The sequence below is a fragment of the Telmatherina bonti genome, assembly GCF_933228915.1.
Source record: "Telmatherina bonti genome assembly, chromosome: 15".
Classification (NCBI taxonomy): domain Eukaryota; kingdom Metazoa; phylum Chordata; class Actinopteri; order Atheriniformes; family Telmatherinidae; genus Telmatherina; species Telmatherina bonti.
The window spans coordinates 21,170,255-21,193,529 of NC_136613.1; the positions used below are offsets into that span (position 1 = coordinate 21,170,255).

The following is a 23,275-nucleotide window of genomic DNA, read 5'->3' on the forward strand; positions in this document are numbered from 1 at the left end:
GAATGGGGGCAACACCTGATCCTTACTGCTCATTTTGTCCTCCGGGAACCATAGGCTCCTTCATTCATGTTGTGTGGGAATGCCCTGCAGTCCAGGAGCTTTGGGGAAAAGTGGTTGACTGCCTAAGCATGTTGACAGGAATCATTTTGCCACTGGACCCCGCTGTACACCTTTTGAATGATGACTCACAAATATCACTGCAGGGAGAATCCCGCAAAATCTGGCTGGCAGGACTCACTGCAATCAAAAAGATTATAGCTCAAAGATGGAAAAGTAATTATGTGTCCTTTAACCATTGGCTTCATAGTTTTCTGGACATTACATATATGGAACTATCTTCAACAAGGATCCACAACGCAACAAGTAATACTACTCGACTATGGACACAACTGATGGAGGACATTAAAAAAGTGCTTTCTAAGTGAACTGTTATGACGGCACACAGGGTGAGCATTACGTTGATGACAAGGATGGTGGGGTGGGAGGGTGAGAGTCTATGGGATGGGGTGGTATGGGAGGGGGGGGTATAAACAAAAAAGAACAAGGAGAACTATTTGTTATTTGTTATTGTAAATGTAAAACGATAACCACTGTACACCGTTCTTCTTAATAAAAAAGACCTTCATGATTAAAAAAAACAAATGAGGCTTTACTATGTATCAAAGAATCCAAAAACTAAAAGATCATGATTTCCTCTGCTGTCATTCAGGCACCAGCAGTAAGATTTTTTTTTTTTTGAGAGTCCAAAACGTATTCATTAGTAAACAACAGAAACACAGTCAATAAAGAGGAAATAAATATGACTATAAATAGGATGAAATACTGGGTACTGGGAAGATCAACTGGTTTAGCAACAGCGCATGTATGAAAAGCTGGCTGGGTTCAAGTCCTGCTTTGTGGTCCTTTGCTGCATGTCATTTGCCACTCTCTCTACCTTCCTTCATTTCTAGTTAGTTTCAAAGGTAAAATTCATTTTTGTCCATCATTGAAATAACAAAGTGGAGGGTTCCCAGAATACTGCATCAGAATGGAGAGGGTTTACTTGTTTAATGGTTCGAAGCAGGAACAGCCCAATCATGCCACATAAAGTTTGTCTGTTTGAACAGAGCAGCAATCTCATAAGTCATAAGGTTTAAAAGCAAGCAGTGATATTATGTGTGCCCCTCTTCAGCCGCTTCATTTTCCAGCATTGCCCACGGTGACAAGAGAGGGCACTGGTGGGAAGAAATTACTGAAGCGTTGGCATTTCTCATCCAGAGAAAGAATGAACCAAGTATGAACCAATGAGTTGCAAATATTTGGAGAAGTAGCACTGTCACTTCCATTCAGCAGGAGAAATTATTGCAGAGCAGCTTTGTGTTACCACACGTTTCACTGATGCGACAGGTTTCTCAGCTCACATATTTATATTTTCTGGACAAACAACAAAAAGGAAAATGATCACCCTTATCCACCTCGCTTCAAATGTCAGCACATAGGAAACTTCCAGTCCCACATGTTACTGTGGGTCTCTGAATGAAAATGTCTTCATAAGTCAAACTTTTTTTTCCATCAAAAATCCTAAATGAATTAATGTTTAGTCAGAAATTTACCTTAAATATGACTTTATGAACCAAATACTAAGAACACCACTCAAACATTTCAACATAAAATAAATCTAACCTATCAAATAACACAAGTTGAACCATGTTGTAAACAAAAGTCTACTTTAAACAAAGAGAAAACAAATTATGCTTTAAATTGTGCCCCTATCATCACGATGATGTGACCAAAAAGACAAATACCAGCAATCAATCAGGCTTTTGCATGAAGCTGAATTATCCATCACTGCCTGGCTCTGTATATTTGGCAACCTCATGCAGCCATGAAAACAATGTGTTAAACAAGACACATGTAAGCAATGTCATACAAGCATATATCCTCAAGCTGAGGCTGTGCAGAACATGAATTACTCTTTGACATAAAGCCTACAGGGTTTGTGTGGTTTCACTTTTTTTTTCAGATTTGCACTGCCTTAAGACAAACTGCACAACGCCTCATCCCTTTGATTTTGAGAAGCTGAACTATTCTAAAAAGGCCTGAAAGGAAAGATTGCAACAATTCAATAGGCCTTGAGGCTTTCTACTAAATAAACTAAAGCTTTTGTCCACATGGTTACAGACTTTTTTTTTTTTTTTTTTTTTTTAAAAAGTGAAGTACTTGCATCATCATTTCTCCTTTGCAAAAATACTGCAATGAAATGCTTTACAGAGCAATGTGCTGCTGTTTGAGCAAATCATTTTTAAAAAGAACTGGTTTGAAGACAGCTCTTCACATAGACAATAATGCTTTTATTGATTAGTTCAACTATTTGAAACTTCCGATTAAATATATCAAGTTTGAAGAAAATAACATTTAACCGGGATCCACGGCCACAGGTCAAGCTGGTGATTCAGCTCTGCTCCAGTCATTTATGTTCAGTAATATTTAGCACACAAACACGAATTATATTATATGCTCCATGATTTTTTTTATAAAGGCTTATCTTTAAAAAGAACTCCTTACACAATCGTATTCATTACCACCATACTTCAGCAGATATTCAGCTTTTTGAAGATGGTGGAACTTCATTTTATAACTAACAAATAGGCACACCATTTTTCATTTTGGGTTCATTGTCACAATTTATCATGTGAAACACTGGGAGGGAGCACAAACTGGTGTCTTCAAGGTAACACTATGATCAGTCCATCATTAAAACACAGGATGGGTATAGTTCTGCATGGGCGGTCATCCAAGCACTCTTGCTTTGTCCTTTGAACTGTGGTTAATTATTCTAAAGAGAAGATCATTCAGACCCCCCTCGTGCTATTAGAGTCCCTAATTTCTCTTTCTGACAGGAATGAATTGTGCAGTCGACTGGCAAAGTTACTGCAACGAAGGGAACCCCATCTATTGTATGACCTGCTCTAACTGAGGCTCTACATTTACAAGCAATTCAAGCTAGTTAACTAATGTCTAAACATTACATCTGTAAATTACTTATTTTTTCTTCTGTAATACAGTTAAGATAGGAAAAAAAAAAAAATCAAATTTGTTGTGTTTAATCTTTAAGTGTTGCTCCTACAATTTTCAACAGCACAGTTGGTGTAAAATGTTACTCTGGAACCCTGAATTTTAAGGATAAATCTCATTAAATCCATCACACGTCTTATTATTACTGAGCTTGGCAACGCTATTTCATCTCCTGTTGTTCAAATACACTTAAATATCCTACCTCAGAGGACCAATCAGTAGTCCAAGCCATGTGCAGACATGCCTGTTGGACACACCGGGACAGACAGAGAGGCTGGCATAATAACACACATAGCACTTACAAGCCATATCTTAGGCCCATGGGCCACATCAATAACATCTGCAGCCAGTGGTCGCTCTGGAAAATCGATACACTGTACTGAGGGTGCAAATTCAATGCACTAACAGCAGCACCCACAGCTAGACACAAAACCCTTCCCTTAGCAAGGAAATATAACCTTCTGCATTCCTGCAAACTGTCAGTGAATGGAGGCTTTTGCTTTTCAGTTGCTGCTGAATAATTGTGAGATATCGAGTCATGATTCAGTTTGTATAAAACAACGTGGCAGTAGTGCCAAGCAACTGAAAGGAAAACCTTGGATTTATTTTATCTACATGTAAGTTGTACACTCATTACTTCTCACCATTTTACTTTTAACTAAAATGACAACCATATGCAACGAAAACTATCACCAACATGAAGGGCAAACAAACTTGGGCAGATTTGGCTACAGCAGATAACAGAATCCCTGATGTTCAGCATTTTCTTTTGTCTGCTTTGACACCTGAGGGAGGGGCACACATCTGCTGTGCTTTCCTCCCACATTTCTCTAACATGTTAATTGATCAAATCAACAATCTTTAAATTATAAGCTCTAGTCTCTATTGCCTCTAAGCCGATAGCATCTTAAGCCTTATTGGACATTCCTTTCTTTCAGTGTTACGCTGATTAGTTTAATCACTGCTTCTAATATAAGATACTATGCATGCTGAGTAGTATTAGTCTATCCCCTTGTTTGATTCACTTGCCATTATTTCTGCAAGATTTTTTAAAATTAAACTTCCTCAGTGTTTGTTCTCATGACGGCTGTAGAGAGTGTTCAGTTCGAGCTGAACTTGATGTTATTGTCTTGTACGTATCACACTCAATGGCAGACTGGGTTTAAGGCCAGTGAAGTGTTGCAGGACTGTATGTCTCTGCAAATGGAGCAGAAACATGTCAAATATAGCCTTACAATAACATGATGTGTGCTTTTAAAGTATTTGCATGACACATCTGAGGAAGCTGAGCACAGAGTGGTGTGAATTTTAAGCCAGACAACCACTCTGTTCTAGATTAGCACAAATGAATATCTCCATTTTCCCCTCCCTGCAGTTTCATCATTTCAAGCATACAAAACAGTATAATTCCACGACAACAGCTGCTTTAGTTTATCTCATTTTTAGGTTTTTTTATGCATTTTCAGTCCTTGTCATATAAAAAGAATGATCAGCTTTTCTAAACACACAGGTCAGTGTGGGTTTACCAGTTTCTCATGTGTTTTTCAGGGATCCCTGAAGATATAAATGTCAAAATGGGTTGTTATAGATTTGTAATTAAAAGCTAAACTGTAGCCTGTGCAAAGAAGCTTTTCTAAGTTAACGTGTTCTACCCGTCTCAGGAGATAACCTGCTTGTTGGCTGACTACAAGTCACACCTGCTGCCCTAACCATGCTCAGAGATAAGCTCTGCTCCTGCTTCATACTAATGACAATTCACTAGTCTTTTTTTAAACCACAGCTATTCTAAGGCGACACTAAATTTTGTGGAGAAAACTTGAATCATTTCTTGCTGTGATTTGACAGCAGATAAAAATACATACATGAATAAATAACAACATTATAAGTGGAGATGACAGAATCCCCTGCACCATCTTCATCAACAAAAATTAAGAATAGAAGGGAAGGAACTTCAACCAAGACATGGCTGGTGGGGTTTTTGGACACAATTTTTCTCAACAATGTTAGTAACCCACCAGGAAACCTAGACAAAACAATGTTAACCTATAACCTATAATAATAACATTTAGATTACATTTATTTTGCACTTTATTGCAGTCAGCACTCAAAGTACTTACATTTTATACATGATTCTTCTACTCCACACTCATACTTGGTGATGGTAAGCTACATGTGTAGCCACTGTTAATTGAAACGTGGCAGCCAATGTACACCCACGGCCTCTCCAACCAACACCGAAACTGCATCATTCATGTGCAGCTCAAATTTTAACCATCATTTTTCTGAAAGTTCTCACAATGCTGTAAATATGCAAGTATTTTGCAATTTTTTATGAAGTGTCGATATATGTTTTTTTTTTTTATTCCACTTTAAAAGCAGCTCTCCTTGCTTATTTGCTCAGATTTTGTACAGTGAAGCCGTGTATCTGAGTAAAAACCGTGTTGTGAGGTGGAGCAGAGCAGATTTGCATGCTGGTACAGATTTTTGGGCACAAGAGCATGACAATATCACAAAGACAAATTCTTGCTGTTAATTAAAATTAAATAAAATAAAAAGAGTGTCATGCATCTTCAAATGCGATGAGTTATAATGTGCAATCGTGCAGATTTTTGCAAGGACAGAGGATTCTTAAGTCTTTTCACCAGTCAAAGCTATGGTGTCCGCGTAAATATTTCAGTACAAAAGGAGGAGGAGGAAAAAAAAAAAAAACTTGAGATGGTTATTAGTAATGAATCATGCTGGAGTACTGAGTTAAAACATACACATACCACTACATATACAGACATTCACAATCAAACAGTTCTTTTAATTAAATTAGCACTTAAACATGAGGAAATATCCTTGACAAATCCTCAACTCTACTGAACTTGTGGGCAGTGTAAAGCTAGAATTCTCATGTTTTTGGTGAACAGCCTTGGAGATATGAATTCTTTATACCGAGTCCTAATTGGAAGCCTGCACACACAAAGAAACAACAAAACTAAGCAAGAAACGGCAGAGACAGGCCATCCAAGCTAAATCTAACTCCTCCAAACTTTTATGACGATAGATTTAAAAGTTCTGATGAGGAGGAAACTTTTCTTGGAATGTTTAATAAGTTAAAGCTCCTTTAATTTCACACTGGATGGAATAATAACCAAAAATGATTGTACGGACGGAAAAATGATAGGAAGAATTGCTCTCAAGGCACTTGATAATGTACCTCATTTTGATTAACCGACTTTAATAATTGGTACCAACTGACTGGATTCACCACACACGGCGTCATATATGGGAGCAGAGGAACATTCATATGGCACTTGACACACTATGAATCACTTTAGGACTTCACAATGGAGCCACATGATAAATAGTTCTGCTGCACACAATAAAACTGCGGCACAAGGCCAACCACGATTTCGTCAGCGCACATAATGTAAAATAATTGTATTTATCTAAATGCATGGCAGCTATTAAGTAAAATGGCAGCCCTGAGAAAAATGTCTCCCTGTTCTCAATAAAGTATGTGATATGTCCGCTCCATCTTTCAGTGCCCCGGAGATATGGAAAACCGGGGATGTAGCTGGAACCACTTTGTTATTGCAGTAACAGCACTGCAAATGGAGGGAAAAACAAAACAACATCGTTATCTGCTGCCTGAGGAAGTTTATGAGCAGGTGTGAAATAGCAGCTGCGTGGTTCAGTTTTACAAAAATGAAGACGGAAGAAGAAGAAGGAGCAGAAGAAGGGTGGAGGAGGAAGAGGAGAAGGGGGACACCTTGAACAGAGTGGCTCCACAGAGCTGTCTTTCTGCCAAGAAAACAATCCAGCCTGTGCTCATTAGCAGCTGGAGTTTCATAACCCCAACACTGGAGCCTGTTTAACGAACCCTCAAACGGAACGTGCCTTTGGGTTCAGAGGTACAAGCTAACGTGTCCCCCAAAGCAACTTGAGCCATCTTATTGCAAATTCCAATATTAAAACAATAAATGTCCTTACCTACAAGCCCACATGGAGAGTCCAACGAGACATTACAGCAAATCATGTTGAGATTACTGATAATACAGTGTGTGCAAATAAAATGAGGTTTGGGGCGATGGATAGTAGTAATCATGTGGTAGTAATCACATGCGTCTTGCACCAGCTTGAAACTGTACTCTAGCTGTTAAACATGTTGTAATGACAGACGCAGATGGTATTTCATTAGACATTAGAGCAACAGGACCGAAGCTTCCTCATGCAGAGATGGAGCCACGCGGAACGGAGTGGTTTTGCTTCACAAATGTACGCATGGACGGTACAAATGTATTCAACTTCATCATGAAGTACAGAAAACAATGACAAAGTTATTCACAAGATAATCAATTCAATCTAGTTTGGTCTGCCCCACCCCCACCTAAAGAAGACTCATTCTTTGTTAAATTCTTAATTAAAATTAAAACTCAAAACTCCATGACACCGTATCCAGGGAAACGGTGTATTCTTCTAAAATAATGTGTCACGCAGTGTTTAACAGAGTAGGTTTGACCATTGTTGTAGCACTGACAAGATAATCGGTACATGAAGGTCAGGTGCTAAATGATTAGGCGTAGGTCTCGGCATAACTGGAGGACTAAGAGTAAGACAACTATGAGAGAACAGGACCTGTGGTTCACTCATGATTGACAGGGACAGGGCTTTTAGACCACAGCTGAAACAATTTTGTCCACCCAACTACAGGCAGCCTGTTGCACACAAGTACAAACATACATATGGATAAACACAGATAACAGCTTCTGCTTTCACACAGGCTAAATAAAAATACATGTTGCATTTAGACACAGACACAAGAAACTCAATCCCTCCTCAAAGACAGTGCCATGTGGGAAGACTTTAGGTCAAAAGCATGTTTCCTTTCTTAGCCTAAAGCCCATCCTGCTCGTCTACAACCCAATCCAAGAATGATGGTGAAGCTGAACCAGTCCAAAAGAAATAGAAATTTAAAAAAAAAAAAATGATAATAAATGTGGCACTTGGTTTTTTGACATTCAAGAGAGGCATCCTTCTGCCCACCCTCAAGCAAATCCTCTATAAATCTGTGCCCTAAATGTCACACAGTACTTATGCTGCTAGACTTTCCAACTCAAGATTCGTCTGGCACTCTTATCAACATTCTATGCTGACGTCGACCTTGTTGCAAAAGCAGCAATGTCAAACAATCATCTCATCCTGTCTCAGCAGTTTCTGATAAATTCAGCTTAGTTTACTTTGTCTAAACGGAGGGACAAGACAAACTAAAAGATCCACTCCTTGATGAAAAACCAGGAGTGGATATGTCCTTGTCAGACACAACCTGTGGAGACATTTATAAATGTGAATGTTGTGAATAACAGTCCTGTACCAAAGGTCAAAACAAACTTGTTGAGCTCCTTGACCTCCGACATGAAGACTATAGGTAGAGTCATAATGAATGATCCATTATGCCCTTGATGATAAATGTCATAATGTCAGGAAAGATACAAGGCAAATAACAGAAGAAATTAGGAAAGGCAATCACCATCCTTAACATACTTTGACTAAAGCCTAACTTGTGCTCTGATAAGTATAGAGACATTTATGGACAGAGACATATACAGACAGAGCCTTCTGTCCATCTTCAGCATCCTTTACGTTCATATTCTGATATGTTTTCAGAGATACATACATAGATATGCATACACATACGTTGTATGAAGAGCAGTACCACCAGAAACTGCAGGGGCTGTTATGTAGTATTGTTGAAGTACAACCATTAAAAGGAACAAAGATGTCGCAATGTATTTAATGACTTCACAGACCACAATTTGTCATGCTGCCACTTTGTCTCTTTCTGAAAATATACATAATCATGATCTCCATCATTGCTCGCTATTTGTCAAACTGACCACAGAACTTGGAGATGAACTTTAAACTCTGCACTGCCTTCTAGTAGATGTTTTACTTAACATCCATGTCAACATAAAGGAGGCATGAGAGTATGGGATATTGGATATTTGATACACATGCACTATATGATTCCAAATTATTTCAAAGTTTGGATGATTTCAGTATATTTTACAGTGTAGGAAACAGTCAAAAATAAAAGTTAACAGAAAAAAGAAGTCAAAGAAATTTGTTTGTTTTAACATGGGCTTTTATTGATTTTTCTTTCCATTCTCTTGAGTTTAAAACCCCACAAAACAACTTCAAAATAAAGAATCCCAACAAACTTAAAGGTACAGCATATTACTAAGTTGTCTTTTTAAGTACTGCTTTCATAATCCCAATTGCATCCAAATAAAAGCATTCTCATAACTTAGCATAGCTAATTAGTACATGGTGCCACGTTGCAGTTTAAAAAGAATAGCCGACAAGGGACAACCTTGCTAGCATTGAATTCCTGTGTGTTGTCAGGGGGACAAGCAAAGATGACTGTGGATCAGTCAACTTGTCGTTTTCCCTTGACATGAATGACCATCCCCTCTTTGCCCCACAAGGAGGAGGAAAAGGTTGCCAAGACAAGAAATAACGGGCAGAAAATGAGTCTACCTTGGTGTAGCGTTTAGACAATTCATGAGGGGAAGGGACTTCAAGACGGACGCAGAGGTTGCAGCTTTCTGCTGTACAGCTAAGCAAATTCCCTCCAACTAATGAAGTTTGTTTTGGCATTATGTCCACGTGGTCCAGCAACTACTTTATCCTCTTATATATATATACATATACACACACATACATTACATTAATACACACATACACACACACATATATATATATATATATATATATATATATATATATATATATATATATATATATATATATATATATCTACGGTGAAAATCAACATAATTTAGTGTTTAAAAAATGAAAATGGTTTGAATCTATTTTGGAGCAACTACAGATCTACTGCAGCAGTACTAAACACACAGACGTCTTCTGTAAACACAAGGAGGGGTTAAACATTAGCTCCCTAGAGCACGATATTTTCACCATGTCATGAAGAACTGAACAGGGAGGGGAGCAAGATTAGATCAGTCTACTTCTAGGATAGCAAAGGCATCTGAACTTCACAAAGGATTACAGCCTCTGACTTCTTTAACTGCATGTATACGTATCTGAATTTTAAAGATTCCTTTTAAAAATTTAAACCGGGACTCCCACAAGATTTCTTTTTCAGTTTATACCTTATAAAATTAGCATTGCCGCCACAGCAGTTGTCATGAGACAACATTTATCTGCTGGTGGTCTTCTCTGACACATGTAAGCCTTGGTACGTCCCAGCTGCGGTGAGTTACACTAGCTGACCCGTGGATATGAGCCATGTACAGTCAGAGGGCACACTTCCTGTAATGCCGCTTGCTAAAGATAACGTCTTCTACATCTCCACTTGAGCCGTTGGGACGAATGTGAGCCTGACCTGCTTCGCTGGAAATCAAAACAGGGTACTTACTGGAGCATTGCCCCAACACACAGTCCAACACCACACCCAAAATTACAAAGGATAAGCAGGAATAATGCTAAAGGTTCCCCTCTCAGACATGTGAAAACACAAGAGCAAACACTGGTAAAATTGCAGAGAAGCTTGAGGTCTTGTCCTCATTGCATTCCCGTGACAGAGAAGCGGTGCTTTGGTCCAACAGTGCACCCAAACATAGTGGAATCTAAACACATGGTTCAGGATAAACACAGCACTATTATTTGTTTGCATAAGGACCTACATGAAGGAAGAGGACTCCAATGCAATCCTGGTTATGTTCACTCACACGGGGATTGATGCTACTCTTGATCCCCACTTCTAAATTCATGGGTAATAATTTGGACTCAACCTTGCAACATGTACATATTTCACTTTTAAAGCAGTTTTAAATTTATTCCACAAGGACACAAAACAAAAAGAAACTAATGCAAAACTCACCATTGTGGGATGACTCCTTGTTATCAGTCACCTTCCTCAGCGCTGACACGATGGCATCGGAAGGAACGCGAGGACTCTCTACATATTTGGGCTTCCTGATCGGACCTGTCAGTACAAACAGAAGACGCAGTGAGAATGAGAAAGAGAACTGCGAGCGGCTGACAGACATGCAAAAAAGGAGAGAATGAAAGAGAAGGAAAGCGTTCTCACAGGATTAATATGTTCCAGATGGGACTAGAGATGAGACGCAGTGGTGTCTTAGTTGGAAAGGCTTGGCTGCACTCTGTACCTCACATAAAACTCACTCATACACCCTGAGACAGCTCCCTGTACTGATAGCAGCCCTGCTCTGTCCGACAGCCATGAATCCTGTCTGCATGGCAGGAGGCTCCCACTAAAACACTGCAAGCTGGCTCTGGGAATGTAAACTACAGCAGGAAACCACAACAATTAGCCTGTTAGTGAGCTAAAAGTGGGCGTTCAAGCACACACAAGGGGTGCTGAAGAAGCAAGTGATGTTGATTCATCTTTGCACTTCTCCTTGAAAGCACGTCCCTCTTTTTCTGCAACAACAGTTACATCATATGGATAGATTAAGGTCCAGGTGTGCTGGTGAGAGTCGGATGACGTATCTGGGACAGTGGTAACGTCCCCTGAGGAACGCCCTTGTGTCCATTGAGGAGTCAGCGTTGGATAGTTGCTTTGTTCCCTCGGCTTACTGCATGCCGGAATTAGAAAGTCCCACTGCTACTCACACATCGCTTGCTCGTCTTCATAGAGACACCAACTAATTGTGCAACATATTTATATGCGAATGTGAGAAAGATTTGTCCCCGTTGTCTGTCACATTAATAGTGGCTTTATAAACATTATGGAGACTAGATAATAATGTTCTCTGAAATGGTGAAAAAGGTCACAAAACTTTCCAAAAAGGAAATAAAACTGTTTACAGCGAAATCCAATTCAGACTTGAGTGTAAAAATAGAAACATTATACAAAACATCTTGCCAGCCTCTACTTTAGCTTTTGGAGTTTTCTACTAAAAGTCCCAATTTTTCTGTGTATCAAGTAAATTTCAGCTAATGTTAAGTAGCAGAAAATAACCTAGAAAAAGTGGGTTTCTGTATAATTTCTACCCATAAATCTATATAAAAATAACAACAGCCTGTTTCTTCTTAAACCACTCTTCCATACTACTCCAGCCTTGACCTACTGTAACCCAATCCAAACCCCCTCCTCTTCCTCCTCCACAGTCTTGTTATCAGATGACTGTATGTGTAACCCCAATCATAAGATACAGCACAGATGGGAGAGCAGAAACAGCCATTCCCCATTACCACATTCAATATAACCAGTCACTCCCACCTCAAATAATGTCTGTGAATCAGACGGAACGATGTAATCTTAAACCGCTGCCGCTTGATGCACAGTGCCATCTATGGATATGCAACTTGAAATGCAGAGAGAGGAATGGTGGTTTCTGATACCACACCAAGTTAAAAACTCAAAGCTAAATGAGAAAAAGGAAGCAGATGTTGTAGTTTGCAACAAAGAATCTTTTTTTTTTTTTTAAAAAGAGTCTCATAGCAAAGAGATTGGCTTTTCAATGTGAGAGATGTTACAGACCATTTGCTTTGTTTAGACAGATGGGTGTTGGAATAAAAGGGACTGCTCCAGTGAAGCATCTAAAAAACCAATCCAAATCAGCTTGTTATTTGGCAGACAAAGGCGAAGAGTGTCCTGAAAACCTCTATTTATCTGATGATGGTCAGGCTCAACCTATTACCCAGGAGTCACATGGCTCCAATTAAAGTGTGACTACAGAGACGGGAGGGCTGTATGTGAGACACACTTAGCTCAGGTAAGTATCTTGCATGAAAAGCAAACTGCCTAATATGTTCCGCTGCCTGTATTTCATTCATAAACAACAGGGGGCTCAGTTTAAGTAATCTATACCATGTGCTTCAGTTCATATTCAGTTTACATGAAACTGCAAAAAGGAACAGGGGATCCACACTTTAAATAACAAACATGTGTCTGGCTATCAGGGGGGGATTTTGGGCCACATCAAAGAGTTAATGACAAAGTAAAGAGGTAATAGGTCTTTTGACAAGACTCTGATGTTTAAAGTGCCAGACGAGGCTCAGAGGAGTTTTTTTCTCCCAGTCCAAATCTCATCTCAAAATTTAACAGAGTACCATTACCAGTCTGCCCTTTGAGATGGAAGCACTGACGAATAAGCAATTGCAGTTTATAACAGGCATGAAAAGGTCACAGAAATGGAAGCGTCAGATATATGACCCTTGAAGGACGATGAGAGACAGCCAGAAATGAGATGCGCCCTTACATTTATCACACCTTGCCTGCCAAATCCTGAATGTAAATCCATGCACAATTTTAACTACATGCAGGAATATGATCCTATATATGTTAATTTTCTAAAATGGAAAAAAAATTAACACTGAAGAAATGATAAAGAAGAAGAAGTCTATTTTTTCCATCAGGGAACATTACATTAATCCCATAACAACATGAACAATTAATTCAATCCTGATTTATACTTTATGCAGAACCATTCTTCAAAATGCAAGAAAAGCTAACTGGATCAAGCTAAAGCATCCGGACTGCTTCACAAGTACACTGTATAAAAGGATTTATAAAAGGAAAAAAAAACAGCATTAAGGCAAGGAGCATTGTTAGAAACACCAGAAAAAAAAAACATACAATATTCAGCGGCTCACTGTCAGTCAACATTAAATAAGTGTTTATATGTATGTATGAAAATACATGTTAAACAAATGGGATGAAAGCAAGTAAACAGACGGCTGCAGGGAGGATGGATTACGGTAGAAAAACAGAGAAGAAAACGAATCTCTCTGGGGTAAAGCAGCTACACGAGCTGTGACTGCAGAGGACTCACTGGTATTCACTGTCAGACTCATGCATCCATAACCAGCAAGCTATCAGTCAGCAGCCACATGCACACATGCATACACATACCAAGCAGCTGAGCACCTATCGCCAACAACTTACAAAGAGCAGCCAAAGCTAATGAAAGGGAGAATTGTTCATGTTTAGGAAGTGATCAAGGAGCTTTCCCAGCATTCTTCAACATGGACTCTGACTTCTTCACATTTCAACTTATCAATGAAACAGTGTGCACTCTTTGTGCAGCCATGAAGAATGACAGCAGCTTCACAACAGCCGTCTTTCTGCTCCAAAATGTTGCAATGAGCTCAATTCAAAACTGGAAATTTAAATATTCAGGCACAAATTGTGAGATTATCAATCTAGCTTTACAAACATGGCTTGCTGTACTCGCTGAATCTACCGGATGCAGTCAGTAGATGTAGGAACCATTCGATTTATTCACCTCTGTGGTTACAAAAAGTAAGAGGAATGCTAGAAATGTCCATGTATGATTAGTAGCTTATTCATAGCCTGAAGTGGTGCCATCACGGATCTTCTCTCTATTGATGGCTATGGAAGCAATACCAGTTTATTCAACAAATGTCTTTCAGGCAAAATAAGCCTCGAGATTTCATTGCAGGGGGATTCCATGTGATAAATAGAGAAAAGCTGGAGTAAAGTGAAGTGTAGTGAAGTAGAGAACTGGATAGCACTTTTCACAGGATGCTCATCTGAGGAACTTTTCAAAGAATTCCGGCAGACTCGCAAGGTCTTTTACACCACAGCTCTTGAGGCATCAATATTCCCCTGGGGCTGTCTGGTTACTGTCAGAACCACAGAGCAGCCTTCAGGGGTGCTCACCTCAAAGGGGCTAAAACTGGCTTTGAAGAGAGTTTCTAACCCCTTTACTGTAGTAAAAAATAAAATGTAATCTTTTACAACATGAAGAACGATAGATTAACACTCCTCCACATCATTTCTGTTTAGTCCCATTTAATGACCAAACACTTACACATTCTGTTGGCGGCATTTTTATTACAAGCTTTAACAACTTGCAAACCCAATATCTTTACTATTTTCGGTGATCTAAAGCAAAATCTTCTCATGCCATCTGCAGGGTTTACAGCTAAAACTAAAGGTAACCTCTGCTCTAAAGTAATGACCTTATGGTCACGGGACACCAAACAAAACAGACAAACTACACCACCACAGAAGTCAAGCTTCCTTTTATGAGCAGTAACCTTCATAAAAACCAATACAGACAAGCAACACAGATGGAATAACATGCATGGCACTCACAGTCATCGTCTAATCAGCTCGCTTGCACAAGACCAACACGGTAAGAGCAGAGAGAATAAACCAAATTTTAAACAGTCAAAAATAATGTGTTTCGCTTGCCTTCAAATGACATTAAAAAGGTTCTTAAGACCCTTTGAAATGGAGACATTGTGTCAAAATAGAGAACTGTGCCTCCTGTTGGTGATTTGCAGACCTGCTGAGCTGATCAATACATGAATCAGCCTCTGAACCCACAAAAAGACAACAGTCCCATCAAAGCAAAAACCAATTAACTGATTTTGATATACACAACAGCCTACATGAGAGCGGTCCCCCTGTGACCACACTGTGTAGAAAAAAATAAATTAAAATGATACACTGCCTGTGACAGCAGTAAATTACTATGAACTGACATTTTATGGCCCCGTGCTTGATGGCACCGCAGCACAGAATGAAGCCAACTACAGAAAGGACACTCGACAAGTGTTCACAAAGGCAGAATCAGTCACCTTTGCACCTACTGTCCTTCAAACCAAGCGGAAAAATCACTGTGACTAATGTCTAATTAACTATATGAGCGTCATTCACACCAAGCTGGGACAAACTTTTATAAATTCAACAGAAGCACAAAGTCTTCCCTTCAACTCACCACACAATGCAACACAGGGGAAAGATGCTTTTAATCTCACTGATGCACAATAACCAATTACAACCAGTGGAGGTCACTGTGGACATATCCTGGAGACCAAGAGGTAGAGCGTGAAGAGTTTGTAACAACTGCCAAAACTGACATGAAAAGTTTCTTTACTGTCATCATCCACCATGTTCCTTCTACTTACAAAAGAGGCTTGCCTTCCTAGATAAATCTTTGACCTGTGCTTGCAAGAATGGACGAGGTTAGACAGATACATTTAGAGGGGGAATAGTCAGCCCAGGGGGGTCCTTTAGGAGGCCTGTAAACAGGCATCAGTGTGTAGGTGCTGTTCAACACATGTCACGGTGCTGTGTTTCATGGTTAAGCTCAGGGCTTAGCTGATCAAAGCCGTAGCACTCAACGCCACCAGACTTTGCGGCTCAGGCATCCGTCACACTCCTAATTAACTCCGTTTTTTTCCTGTTGTCCCCTGTGAAGTTTCATGAAAAGAACAACCACTAAAATGGAGCCTTCCAAACTGCGATAGATTATCCAATGTGTCAGGAAACGAAGCCCAGCCGCAAAATGCTTCCCCGGTCTGTGCAACCACTTCCCCTCAGAGACATCACGGTTGGGGGGGTGTAATGCATAAGTGGGATTAACTATAGATACATGTGGATAGAATGATTTAAGGACATAACTAAACTACAAGTAATTAACAGCTGAAATCTTTAAAATGATCTAGAAGACGAAAATATTGCATTCCTTGCAACCATCTGCACGTTCGACTTTAAGTTGTTAAAGGTTTGTGTCTGAGCCTCAGGTCCTGGTGGGTTAATGGAACAGGTCATGAAAGTCAAGCATTTTCCTAAACCTTAACAATGTTCATTGCTAAAACCCCCCAAACATCTATTTTCCATAATAAAACGTCAATATACCTTTAAAAAAAATCCCAGATTTATTCAAATTCCCTTTCAATTAGAAGTTTTTGCTTCTTACCAGGTGCAGTATTTTGTGTCACTTCTTTGTCTCAACAAGAAAACAGCATTAGATCCTATGCTGATTTCGTCACAGAACTGAGACATTTCCTGCAGCATGTGTTTATTAACTAGAGGTGTGAACTCTTCCCCCAGCAGGTTTTCACACTTACCTGTGAGGACAGTGCAGGAGACCCTCCCCCAACAGCCACCATGTTGGCTCTCCATACTATCTAGTCAGTCCATTTTTTTTGCTTCTTTTCCGTACCTCAGAGCACTCCAAGAGGGAATTGGTCTTTAATGAGTGTTCCCCTTCCTCTGTCACCAGGGCCCTTTTCACCTTCACAAACCTTGCCTCTTCTCTTTATCCCTCTCCTCTCGCGTTCATGTCTTGCATGAACATTTCATCAGCACTTTAAATAGTGGGCTCAACAGTCAAAGTCTATTCTGAGTAAATTGGGCAGTTTTAACTTGGCAATTGTGAACTATAATTGTCTTTTTTTATTTAATTGTGTATTTTTCTACGTACATTTCGCATAATGCAAACGCATCACAGTTTCAGGCACTGTATAATTTAGAAATTAAAATTACATATGATGTGCATAAAACCCAGAAAAAGGACAAAACATCAGTCCGAGTTACATTTTCATCCTACAGAAAGATGTAAGATGCAACAAAATTTCCCTTAAATTTGACATTAGGAGTCCAAAAGAGATGCATCAATGGAACAAGTCTTCAGAAGGATTAAACCACACTATTATCAGCTTCTTTACACTAAACACATCAAAGCTGTAACCACTCTAAACAATGCTAATTTGATAGCCTACAGATGAGTGCCACATGTGAGTGGGGGCCTCTTTGACCACTCAAAGGATTCCTCTCCTCTGCCAAGTATCTAGACTACAAAGATTCAGGTTGAAACAAGTTCAGCTACAAAAGGTATCCCCTTGCTTTGAACCACTCTACAGCTGGTGACAATGTTCTCAACATGTCGAATAGAAGAAGTCCTGGAGGACTCAGATCAAGTGTAAACACACACCCATTCCCAACCAATGAACTGTAAACACACAGAACAGTTTGAGGGACCTCTTCTTTGATTCGAGGTGATCAAATACAAATGTTCCAGCTGTCAAGACTTTACAGCTCACCGTTTCAGTCAGCAGGACTTTTATAAAAATGACAGTTACTCAGAATTGCTGGATGGGCTTCAGAAAAGAAGAAGGTAAAAGCTGCACCAGCAGTATTTTAGGATAGAAGAAAACAAAAAAAAAAAAAAGGATGACGGTTTCATATAGAATATTTCTACAAACTAAAACGTACAAACTACACTATAAACAGCATTTATAGAAGCTCTTTAAGACTAATTAAGTTCTCATGATGTGATTAAATGTGTGGTCAAATGAGAAGATGGTGAACAATAACATTAATGTGTTTTACCACAGTATTTGCTCCAAAATTCTTTCTACAAAATAATAAAAGATCAGCAAATATAAAAAGGACTTTTGACTTGCTTATATGCCACCCATTATGAAATAAGATGGGAGTTTCTTGATTAAGATTTATTGGCTTCCAAAAATTTTTGTCACCTAAGATGTAGCATCAACTCTCCATCTTGGCCACAACATTGCATTTCCATCAGTTTTATTCATGTGAAGGAAATGACAGCTGTGTTTAAATTATTAATGACATTTTGAGAATTAGCTTCAGAAATTTTCTAAAGTAATAAATTACTTATTAGCTGTGTACTCATTACGAATATTAATGGCAGCTGTCTGGGCTGACAATACAACAGATCAGGAGCTGAGGTGGACTTATGGTGTTTTCCGCTCTGAAGTGCTATAGGTGCCTTGAAAAGTGCCATATAAATCAAATCCATTATTATTATTATTATTATTATTATTATTAGTCATCAGCTTGGCAAACAAACTTTTTTTTTTTTTTACCCTCCACTGACATATGACATATACTGGCTGATATTTAAACTCATCTTTGATGCAAACACATTTATTGTAATAATCACTCTGTGCTTCTCCCTTCTTAACCACTTTGGAAAAGACCATCTGCTGAATCAATACAAAGTCATAAACAGACGCACACAGCAGAGTCGTTTGTCTTGTGTGTAGCTGCAATTTTACAGACGCTGAGCTGAGAAGCAGCTTATACCACTTACAGCAGGGGTGTCCAGCTCCGGTCCTCGAGGACAACAATCCTGTGGGTTTTCCATGTATCCTGTTCCAAAACACCTGACTCAAATTAATCAGTCATTGAGCAGAACTTCATTGGCTTTTGGATCCATTTAATGTGAGCCATGCATGTTGTAACAGGGATACCCCTAAAACCTGCAGGACAGACTTTGGACACACCTGACTTACAATAAGGGCACATTCACATCAGCCTTTTTTATTCAAATCTTCGTCCGTTTGCTCAGAAAGTCTGCTTCATTTAGGGAAATCTGAATGCGCCAAACGAATTCTGAATCGGACCAAAGAAGCAGATTCTGTACGCCAACAAACGCAGGTCTCGGTCTGTTTCAAGTGGACAAAATACAGGAAGCAAATGACAAAGTCACAAAAAACAGTCATGTCTTGCATTTGGCGTAGATTTGCATTGTGGGTAGTAATGGTGTTAATAGTCCTCTACCTCATCGGTTGTTCATACTGCGCCCATTGTTGCAGTGTATTTCTGCAGTATACTTGCATAAGTAAAAAATAAAAAAAACCCAAACAGCGACAGTTTCATGCTTTCTTCTTCAGAGAGTTCTTGTCCTCTCTTGCTAAATACTAGCGCAGAGAATGGGAATATATTATTCTACTGGTTTGGCTTGTTTGCAGCGTGATCGCGATGTCAGTCCGCATGGGTACACTCCCCAAAAACTGAGCCTAGTCCCCCATCAGATAGAGTATAGCGGACTATCCTGATGTAAATGCACCCTAAGACAGTCCTTTCTGTAATAGAAACAAAGCAGGGTTTGGCTGCACCAGGTTGCACTGTATGAAGTGTGGTAAAAATATCATTAGTGACATCATTACAGATAGTAAAACAATGCCTTGCCTATCCTATTTAGGCACTGGGTTTGGAAATCCCTGTTGGATATTTTTTTTGAATTGCTAATTGCAAAAAATAAATGCATAAAATAAAACAAAAACAAAACAAACAAAAAAAAAAAACTACAGTAAAACAGACAAATATTATCAAGCATCATAAAAAAAATCTCTCATATTTGAAATTATGAAAATATTCCATTGGTTGAAAAAGGCCACATACAACACAGGGTTTGAAAGAGACTCCGAAGCCACAAGAGAAACAAGCAGCAAATTTATCAAAGTAGTACCTGGTGATCTTTTGCTAGGGCGCAAGGGCATCATGTAGGACTGCCGTGGCAGAAGAGGGGAAGATGGCAGAGACATGGATACTCCCTTGGAAAAACCTAGTCTGTAAACATCATCTTGTCCAGTTAGGTGACCACTGGCAGGTCCCTGGAGTTGTGGGTTTCCTTCAGGTGGGAATCTTCTTTGAGCACTGTGGTTGTGAGAATCACCTGTTGAGAAAAAACATAATTGCGCACAATGAAAGGCGTTTCAAATGCAGGTATAGTGGAGCAACATAGCTGTAAGAGAAAGCTCTGACCCAACTGTTTTTAAAATGATATGGAAATAAAGTGAATCCTGGATTCCATTTCTCAATTAGTTTTCTGCACAACAATGACACTGCATGCAACACAGACAATGGCAATGAATGCAAAAAATGTTTTGGTTTTTTTTGCAGATGTAGTTTGTCATTTCATTATTATTATTATTATTATTATTATTATTGGTGGTGGTAGTAGTACACACCACATCAAAGCTTTTACATTCTTATTGTTGATGCAACTTTGTTGTCCAGGCAGGTAGAACAGCCTTGCAGAGAAATCAGCTTCTCAGGTTTGTCTAAAAGAGGATTTCTGTAAACAGCACACTGACTTCTCAATATGTTTTAGTGATGACATGAACAACAAAGCTTAGAAATATTGATCATGTAGATTTAAAATATAACTAAGTTTAACCAACGGTGTTCTATCAAACCTAACACAAGTCTTTTTTCTGAATATTTTCACTTGGGAAAGAGTCGCCCAAAACAGTTTTCAGTGATTTGTATTTTTGTTTCCACAATGTAAGCTAAGAAGCAGGGTATTTATGAAAGCAAACAGACAAAAAAAAGTCCTCTAAGCTTGGTCAAAATCAAAAATACCAACTGTGCTGGTGTAACAGTACATTAAAATCCTGGTTCAGTACGTACCTTGATTTTAAGTTCTTGGTTTGGTACTTTTTCAGAACATTAAGGGAACATATCCAAAACATAAAACTGCTTCACTCTGCTGTAAATGGGAACATGTTTATTGAGTTTTTAAATTACACCAAATGCAAAAAAGAAAACGGCTTGCAGTAAATTCTACAATATAAAATTCTGAAATAAAAATATGGCAAAAATAGACATATGTCTCCTCTATTGCAAAGGACTATCTGTAGATATTACAGATACATTCACTTTTTAAAAATATATGTATACTGCGAGGGACTGGCGAGCTGTCCAAGGTGTACCCTGACTTTCGCCCCAAAGACTGCTGGGTTAGGCTCCAGCTTCTCCGCAACCCTTTATCAGACTAAGCGGTTAGAATAATGAATGAATGAATGAATGAATGAATGAATGAAAATACATCTATAAGAATGTCTTTTTTTTTTTTTTTTTTTTTACAGCTCTTTAAAATAGAAAATTTAAACACCATAGGACAAAAAAGGCTTCATGCTTTCTGTGTTGATTTCGGTGTTTATCAGTTTATCTAGAACAGCTTTTCGGTGAACGCACCGTTATCCTCATGTGAAGTCAGTGGGGCTTTAGGGGGAATGGGTTTAACATAGCTCGGCAGGCTGCTTTCGTCTTATCCACTTGTTATTGTCCATCTACATTCTTCACTGGGAAGCCGAAGTGACCCTAAACAGGAAATTTTATCAACAGAAGAGGGTCTTAAAGCTCTGGTTTCTCCTTAAATCGGTTTACTAAAATGTCTGCTAACCAGAGGCTGGTTTATAGTCAGTTGTTTATGGAGGATGGGGGGTTTGCAATATTGATAAAAGAGTGCAAAACATACATAAGTGAGCAGAGAAGAGTTTGAAGCAACAAATGCATGGGCTATTGCTAATATTTTGGAGGCAGGCAGTGCAGGAATAACTCTGTCTAATGCAACTAACTTTGGGTATTTGCATTATTAAAAACAGCTCCTCCAGGTAATGTCTGAATTATTTTAGAACTTGAGAGAATTTGTGGGAAAAATAGCTTTGTAGGTCCTAGTTGCTTTACACTGTGCTGCAAACCAGACTGGGTGCTTATTCAGATCATCTGTAAGGGGCAGAAAAGCTTTTCTGATGTAATTAGCTAAAATCACATACCAATCAAGATTACAACTGGATACTTGTTTGGCTCCCTGTTACAAACACAAACAATGTGTGCTGCACTCTGGGGCCCAGGAGTATGCAAATTCCCAAAAGCATATTTAAAATGAAAACTCAAAGCCCAGCTGTAATGTCTCAAAGGGAGGCAAATTGGCATTCCCTCTCTGTCCACTGTCCACTCAAACCTGATTAATAGCTCCTCAGAAAGTCTTGCTAACCTTCTAATATTTCACACCACAACCTGTGAAATAATTAAATGTCAACAGGAAGGACCCTGGGAGCAATCATTCAGTTGTAGGAAGAGAGATGTTGGGGTTAACTGGGCTGTTTGAGTGAGTGTAACCTAAACATAAACCCAATCAGATTCAAGTTACATCGATGTGAAAAACTTTGGGACATTAAGGAAAAGAGGTAATTAATAGCATTCATAAACTTTGATGCACACATGTTCTAATAGGATGCTGCGGACAGAAACAAGGATGACTGCTAAAACCTGGATCTGGGGAAAAAAAGACAAGGTTGTTTGATGTGTACTTAAGCTGGGGTCATGAGCCTGTGAGTATTTCCCATGCCTCCAGGACACATGAGAAGGACATCAAGTTAGTGGAGCAAATAAAACTGGCATTGACAATTAAACAGTGATACTATGTAAATCACTAAATACACAGACACAAAACACTGGTTGTATTCATCTTAGGAAACATTCACATCAGCCTTTTTGATTTGAAGCCTAGTCCGTTTGCTCAGAAAATGTTCCCTTCGTTTGGGGAAATAGGAAAGCACCAAACAAATTCTAATTAGGATCTAAGAAGAGGACCTGGTCCGCACAAAAACGCACATCTTGGTCCATTTTAAGCAGACAAAATACAGGAAGAGGACTACAAAAAAGTCACTTCTTGCATTTGACATAGCATTGCATTGTGGGTAAATACATAGCAATTGCGTTAAGAGTCCTTTGCTGCATCTGTTGTTCATACTGCGTCCACTGTTGCAGAGTATTTCTGCAGTATACTTGCAAAAGACAAAATTTTCAAAAAACCAAAACATCGATACTCTTGTCTCCATGTTCAGCCTGGAAGTGATATTCTAATGGTTTGGCTCGTTT

At 39.0% G+C, this 23,275-nt stretch overlaps 1 protein-coding gene across 1 annotated transcript in view; it reads right to left on the reverse strand.

The window, feature by feature from the left end:
- Positions 1–23,275, reverse strand: part of tanc1b (tetratricopeptide repeat, ankyrin repeat and coiled-coil containing 1b) — a 95,246-nt gene that overhangs the window by 45,567 nt on the left and 26,404 nt on the right. The window contains exons 3-4 of the mRNA XM_079253743.1: positions 20,076–20,282; positions 10,946–11,050 (exon numbers count right to left, since the gene is read on the reverse strand). Coding sequence (XP_079109869.1) covers positions 10,946–11,050; positions 20,076–20,282 — 312 coding nt within the window. The remainder of the gene's footprint in view (positions 1–10,945; positions 11,051–20,075; positions 20,283–23,275) is intronic.